This window comes from Psittacula echo (genome assembly GCF_963264785.1).
Source record: "Psittacula echo genome assembly, chromosome: 5".
Classification (NCBI taxonomy): domain Eukaryota; kingdom Metazoa; phylum Chordata; class Aves; order Psittaciformes; family Psittacidae; genus Psittacula; species Psittacula echo.
In genome coordinates, this window is record NC_137739.1 from 9,074,448 (window position 1) to 9,082,386 (window position 7,939).

Consider the following 7,939-nt stretch of genomic DNA (forward strand, 5'->3'; position numbering starts at 1 on the left):
AGTGAATACTGTAACTGCCTATTGACTGAGCATGAAAACAAGAATTTCCTTTATCAAAAAAGCACAAGGTTTATTTTCCTGGGACTACTCTATCCTTAAAAAAAAAAAAAAAATGATAAAAAAAAAAAAGATTATTTGACTCGGCCTTTATTGCAGTGAAAGGAGCAAGGCTGTGAGTGAAACTGTCTAATTCTGATACAACTTGTGCTTGCACCAGGCCCAGTGCAATTGACACAAGTTTTAAGCACCTGACTTTGAGCAGTAAGGTACTGTAGATAATATATTATTTTGCAACAGAATACAGAATTTCCTCTGGTTGTCTTTTAGGATATTAGCAGGGGCAGTGTTTGGAAGTGTTGTTTTCAATCAGTGCAAACACAGTAATGACTCAGTTGGCATTCAGAGCACAACAGGCAAAAGCAGCTTTCTGGGAGGGCAGCAAAGGGGACCCGGGGTAGGCTATTGCCAGCTGCAAAAACCCAGTAAACACAGGCTATTGAAACAAGCTGTGCTTCTAATTGCTGTGAAATCCTCCAAAGTGAACTGTAGCTAAGCAAACAAATATTTTGTTGTCTCAGACAGAAAAATGAAAACCTACCGAGCCATTGGGTTCTTCCTCCTCTTCGTGATCAGCTATGGCTCTTCTGAAAACTCAAGTACGTCTCGAGGATGTGGACTGGATCTTCTCCCTCAGTATGTTTACCTGTGTGACCTGGATGCCATCTGGGGAATAGTGGTGGAGGCAGTTGCGGGGGCAGGTGTGTTGACCACGCTACTGCTGATGCTGATTTTGCTGGTGAGGCTGCCCTTCATCAAGGACAAAGAGAAGAAGAGCCCCCTGGGAATGCACTTCCTCTTTCTTTTTGGGACTCTAGGACTGTTTGGGCTGACGTTTGCTTTCATCATACAAGAAGATGAAATGGTGTGCTCTACCCGAAGATTTCTATGGGGAGTTATCTTTGCTTTGTGCTTCTCATGCTTGCTAGCTCAAGCCTGGAGACTTCGTAGACTAGTTCGCCATGGGAAGAGTCCATCTGGCTGGCATCTAGCTGGTGTGGCAATCTGCCTGATGCTCGTTCAGGTCATTATTGCAACTGAGTGGTTAATACTGACAGTTGTCAGAGATAACAAGTTGGCCTGCAGCTACGAACCAATGGATTTTGCTATGGCTTTGATTTACGTTATGTTCCTGATGGTATTTACCATGGGATTTTCTCTTTTCACTCTCTGTGGAAAGTTTAAGAAATGGAAGAAAAACGGAGTATGCCTCATTATAACACTTTTTTTTTCCATTCTGATTTGGGTAGCCTGGATGACTATGTACCTCTTTGGTAATGCTGAGCTAAAGAGAAGAGACAAATGGAGTGACCCCACTCTTGCTATTGCACTGGTGTCCAGTGGTTGGGTGTTTGTTATTTTTCACGCCATCCCAGAGGTTCACTGTACCATCCTTCCATCACAGCAGGAAAACACTCCCAATTATTTTGATACTTCACAGCCAAGGATGCGTGAAACTGCTTTTGAGGAAGATATACAGCTTCCTCGGAGCTACATGGAAAATAAAGCCTTTTCAATGGATGAACATAATGCAGGTAAGAATTTACTATAGAGGACTATACCTTTCTGTAGTAGCCAAGAAAATGGGGGGGAAGCAATACAGAAAATACTTATGTTTGGTTAAAATGATTCTTCTGCATGTTGTTTTTCACTGAAAAAGTGAACAATTTCAAATGCAAAGCCACCACTGAAAGCCTACAAAAATCCACTGTGGAAAAAAATACCCTCTTTTAAAATCATTTAAATAATATTTGTTGTCATTATTAATTAATAACATTTAATATGAAATAGCTTCCAAAACCCCAAGAAAAAAAATGAAGTAAGTGTTTTGTTACAAAATACTCAGCCTCTTAAGCAACAAAGTGATTATTATTAATTGTATTTCCATTAAAATGGGATTTAGTGCCACTTTGTGACACTGTGGGGGTGAAAAACACAGAGTGGCATATAGACAAGTTCAAAGACAGTCTTTGTTCTTAATGTCTGAGCAGAATATGCACAGAGAGAGGTTTTGAGGTAGTGGTCGCTTTCCTTGTCATTGCTGTTTGGTGACATAGAACCATGTTTGATGACCCATTGTTACAATTTGCAATGATAAGTGTTTTTGAGTGGTTGACGGAAAGGCCAGCAACAACTGGTTGCTTAAGAGATCCAAACCACTGCTGAATGCTTAACCCATGTGAGAAAATAGACAGGGATGCTGATGTGAGCAGTGAAGGGAAGCACGAGCCAAACAGTGTTCTGTAGTGCAGGGTGCAGTCTGGTGCTGTCCCACAGTTGGATAAAGGATTTTGTTACTAGTCACACTGCTTATTATTCACTCTAATTGAGAAGTGTGGTATTACAGCAATGTTCCCACATTGCTTTGGCAGCCCCCAGAAGGCATGTTGTCCAGGCATTTCACCTTCCTATTCATTTTTACGTATCTTTTATTTCCTCTGAGTTTGATGTTTCCTCTGGATACAGACCAGATGTGGAGGAAAACAGCACACTTGTCTGGCACGATGTCAGGTCAGGAAGGCGTTTTTCCTCTAAGTATTTTAGCAGGAACTTTATAGGTCTCCTGCTAGTACAGAAGCTTTGAACAGAAAGGAGTTAAGTTCTGTGAGTATATTCCAAAGGCAGTGTAAAACAAGTGAAAAATCACAAGGATAAAAGAATAGTTGTTTATTCCAAATGTTCCAGAGCCGCAGAGGCAGCTTCATGATGAAAAAGCACTCTTTTTTCCTTTTGGTTTTTTTTTTTTTTTTTTTTAGTGTCCTCTATTCCCCATCACATTAATGTCACAGTAAGGTAACTGCAGTGGCTTCAGTGGAGCTATTTCTGACTAAAGCATATCTAAGAACAAAACCAGATCTTCCACTCTGTATTATTCCCATTCATGCATAGACTTTCAAAAGAGCTGGAAGCTACTTTTTAATCTGATCATTCAGTGATTAAGTCTTTTAGTGAGATGAATAGATGCATGATATCTATAAAATCATTATCGTGTCTATTATAGTGCAATTCATGTTCTCTTTTAATCTATCTGAATCTTACATAGTACAATACAAAATAGATTTTTCTTATCTGATGCCATTATGAGTATTTTTCATAACAAATGCATTGCTATTCCAATGACATGTGTGATAAGGATACATATATTTTTAATAAATCAAAACAGATTCATTATTCCTAAAGCGATTCTTCAAGTACAGACTTACAACGACAGGGTTTGGAGTCAAAACTTACTAGTATGGTAGAGACTTAAAGTAAATACAGGTAGTAATATTCCAGTCATGTAGTATGGCTGCTGAAGTGTTACTTTAAGTCAGATCACTATACTGATGGGTGTCAGTGGCTAAGCAACTGCAATCTATTAGCAATTGTCTCTCTGCAGGTATGTACAGAATGTTTTCTTCTTTTTTCATTTAATTAACCTCAATTAAAGAATTCATCATTAAGAGCTTAGAAATGAAAGGAAGGGTACTTGCTTCAATTATACTGAAGAATGATGTTTAAGAATGAAAGATCTACTAGTTGTAAAATTGTGGAAGACATGATAACCAGAAAACACCTCTTGGTTCCCCGATTAATATTTGTTTCCAGAAGTAGTTAGGTTCCAACAGAAAACATGCTTGAATAAACATATTTTCAATTCTTGTTATTTCCATTAATACTTGCATAAAGAAGTTTAGTAATTTTGCTCCTTTTTTAATTTCTTAAAGAAAAAAAAGATATTTTAAGCAGCATTTTAAGAGTCTGAACAACCTTTAAACTGTGGTTCAAACAAGCTTGTGTTCTCCTCGTCTCTTTCTTAGCTCCAAGTTATACATAACAAGAGCTGCTATATTCCAGCAATATTGCTAAGCATTTATAAAGCAAAACTATTTTAAAGTCAGTTATTTAAACATGATTTCAACAGCATGATCTGGGATTTTAATATTCAGGATAGAGAAGTTGAAATATCTACTTAAAAGAGTTATTTTCATACCAGTGTCTTGTAAAAGTGTTAGTCAAGTATTTAAAAACCCTGGAAAAAAGTAACTGGAAGTGCAATGCACCAGAAACAAACACCAATAGGACTGCTTCTGTAAGGCAAAGAGAGTTTGCCTCATATATGACAAATCTGGATGTGCAATGCAGAATGCTACAGCTGTCAGGAAACCCAAGCCGAAGAAGCCCTGGTACTCACTGAATTTCATTTAATAACTTCTAGCACTGCAAGTCACGCTTGGAGCCAATGCCTAAACCCAAAGTTAACAAAACATATGTGTTAAAAGGAGACTTTGACAGAACACTTGCTCAGATATTCTTGGCACTATTTTTTCTTCTCACCAGTACATGCTCTATGTAAGTAGATGCATTTAATAGTAATGGAAAAAGTACAAGGAAAAATGGTAAAACTGGTATGAGGAAAAAAAAATCCACAATGAGTATTTTGTCCACAAGCTTTGTCTCTGATTCTGATGTTAAAAGAATTTTAGACTTACTGCAGGAATAGGGAAGGAAAATTCAGCAATATGGAATTGAATTTACTGGCTCTTTAGCTCTGAAATGACCATGGAAATTTTGTGTAAATATTTTAATGATGGTATGCATTATAAAGAGATTTTTTTTTTACGTGTACTGGCAAATACCAGTGCAACCATTTGTGTTTAATGCACAACATGAAGCCAAACTGCAAAGAAAGGCTACTACTGACCCCAAGATGGTTAAACGTAAAATAAAAAATACATAATTCTAGTTGAGGCATTTCTACCCATTATTCTCCCGGTGTTCTGCAACAATATCTAATTTCAAACTGTAGAGCGAATGAGGGTCTGTGTGCATCTGAAGTCAACAACTGAGCATTTGCAGGGCTGGATTTCTACATTTCTGTCCTAAATCAATAGTGTTGCTCATCTCAGTACACAACCCCCAAAGAGAGGACTGGCAGTGGATAAATAACAACATATGGCAGCAGGATCCATTTAAATCTTGTTCCACAGAGTGCAACTATATTAAATCCTGGCTTCATTAAAGCCTTTATTGAAATTCTTGTAAACTTCAGCTCATTCATGATTTCAACCAGAGTGCAGAACTGCAATTTGAATTAAATGTAAGATAAATTCTTGCCCCAGGTGCCTGAACTAGGGGGGTTTCTATACCAGCTCACAGATGAGTATTGGCCGCTGTAACCACACAAGTCACATGGATAAATGCGCTCTGTTCCCTGGCCACATCTGAGTTCAGTGAAGCCATTATTTACCCTGAAGTAAAAAGAGAGTTTGTATGTACTAATCGCTGGACTGATTTAGACAGAAAGAAGCACATCCCTAGCTATGCATCTCTCTCATTCAGAATCTACATCTTGAATCCAAACTTGAGCTCAAATTCATGGAGAGGCTCGTGTATTTCTGGTATAAACATTCAGAAGGACAATCAGTATCTTCTCTTTTGCTTCACTCCTTCGCCATGTTTAAGCTATTCAAAAGGAGTATTTACTTCATGTTTCTAGTTTCTCAGAGTAAATATAATCTGAAACATCTGGAAAATCCTTATACGCTAGTCATGCTGAAGTAATGCTCAGGGGGGTTGCGAGCATGCTTACTGGCTCAAGCAACGTTTTGGATCCCTGTCTTCTGAATTTGATAGAAAGCAAAATGTAAGATCATTTTACTTAACCCCACAGTATCCAGAACAATACGGTAAGTGCTTTGCAAAATACATTGTGCAAGATACATCAAAGGTTTGATACTTGAAGACATTTAACTCCTATTGAAATGAGATGAAGCAAACTTCAACAGTTTGCTTCCAATAAACTTTTTCCAGTTCCACAACAAAGAGTTAAGTTTATGTAAAACTGATTCTTCTAAGATCCGTCCCCAACAATGTAAGAAAAACAGCTGTTGAAAAGCAATGTGAAAACTGGTATAGCACAGAAGTTAAAATCGGTGGCAGAGTTCCCAATCACTAAACTGAAGCAAGACACTTAATGATTTCAAAGGCAATGCACAGCATTAATTGTGTTCCTAAGAGCTATCTCTCTTTTCTAAACACAGCACTAAGAACAGCAGGATTCCGAAATGGCAGTTTGGGAAGCCGACCTAGTGCTCCTTTTAGAAGCAATGTTTATCAGCCAACTGAGATGGCAGTTGTGCTAAATGGTGGGACTGTAAGTATCAAAAATATGATGATTTAAGAAATCTTTGATATGCACTGACATATACAACCACTGCTAACTAAAAACCTGCTTTAAGCTTATTCACAGCAGGGGGGAAAACTTCATGTGAAAACTCTGGCAGCAAGTATGCATGTAATGCTTCCCTTCCCTCTAGAAAAGATGTAATTACAAAGTATTTTGCATTTCTTTACTTGGCCATTCACATTTTGCAGTGTAGCTTGAGTGAACCAAGTTCTTTGAGACTACATGTTCAATAGCCCTTTCAAATTAAATGTGTTAAGGTATTTAACATAACTATTAAGTGACACAATTTCTAACCTGATTTTTTCTCAAGATGATGTGAGTCACGCAGATGTTTACAGGCCAGTACATTACTTTAAATAAGAATCACTGTTGCAGATAGTGCTGGTCTTTCACCTATCTTCCATTTTCTCATAAAATATATGTAATTCTTTGTAAGTAAGTTACAGATGTGTATGTCTCTGGAAAAGGGATTAATAAAAGATGAACAGAATATTTTAATGTTAATAGCATTGATTTTTTCCTTTCATAGACAATAGTTTGGCATGCCATTCTTTGATAGACCTGTTTTTCTGCAGCCCGGTGGTTGTAAGAATGGCTTAGTGATCTGATGCCAAACAGACTGTCTAAAGGTTTTTCCCATGATGTGTGATTTATACTTGCAGACATTTCATATAGTAAATATACTGTTGAAAAAGAATTTTCATCCCCATATTTTTCATGCATACCTACATGCTTCTTAAAAATCTACCCATGAGCCAGTTTATACTCATATGAATTGGGTTTGCTTTATTTTGAATCATGAGCTGATTCCATAACTCAGCCTCTATGTTTCAAACCAAATAATGTGAACTGATCGCAGGTCTCTTTTGGCTGATTTTAGTGAACGAGAGAGACTAGATAGAAGGATTCTCCTGTAAGACAGTGGGAAACATCAACTTGAATAAAATGAAAAGACTTGTGTTTTGCTGTCAGTAATGAATAGCATCCTTCTGATGCTTGGATTCATCTATGCCTATGTTTTCTGATACCAGACTATGCAGCTCAGGGAAAAGGCTGAGAAGTTGGAGGATTTGTTTTGGGGCTGGTTTGCTGTTTGTTTTGCGGTGGACACAAAGCTTAATGGAGATAGTAAAATGAGAGATTAATGTGTGCGTACAGTCATGTTTTTTACAGAGACGTGAATGCTCTGTATGGGTGGAAGATGAGTTTGTATCCCTTTGCTGTGGAACCGTAGTCTGGAAAGCTGTCATATACATGTAGCATGATAACACTGATTTTTGAACAGATTAGATCTCTCAGTTATGGGTTTATTATCCTTATTTCCAGATACCAACTGCTCCGCCAAGTTACACTGGACGACACCTCTGGTGAAAGGCTGTAGGCTGTAGAGAGTAAGAATCCTTATTGCAGATGTTGTTCCTTGGCAATGTGTCTTTGAGGGAGGAATCCATAACAGTACCAGAACAAAGCATCAAACCATCCAGGATCTTTTGAAATCCTACAGAGGATTTTGTCTAAATGTGAACACCATTGAACTAATGAGATAATTGCAAAAAATAAATTGGAAAACTGAAGCTGAATCTAATTTAAAATACCAGTAGGCACACCTGAAATTCAAGAGAGGGATATTGTATTCTGAAATGTACGATATTCTCTTGTCTGTAACTAGTGTGCGAGGCAAGCCTGCTTTTGGTGGTTGCCAGTTGCTTGCAA

At 37.7% G+C, this 7,939-nt stretch overlaps 1 protein-coding gene across 1 annotated transcript; it reads left to right on the top strand.

Moving 5' to 3' along the window:
* Positions 1 to 577: 577 nt before the first annotated feature.
* GPRC5B (G protein-coupled receptor class C group 5 member B) lies at positions 578 to 7,597 on the top strand (the record flags this gene model as incomplete). The annotated part of the gene is made up of 3 exons (XM_080617905.1): positions 578 to 1,592; positions 6,081 to 6,193; positions 7,553 to 7,597. Exons 1-3 carry the CDS (start codon positions 587 to 589, stop codon positions 7,595 to 7,597), a joined length of 1,164 nt encoding a protein of 387 aa, XP_080474031.1. The 5' UTR covers positions 578 to 586.
* Positions 7,598 to 7,939: the final 342 nt, after the last annotated feature.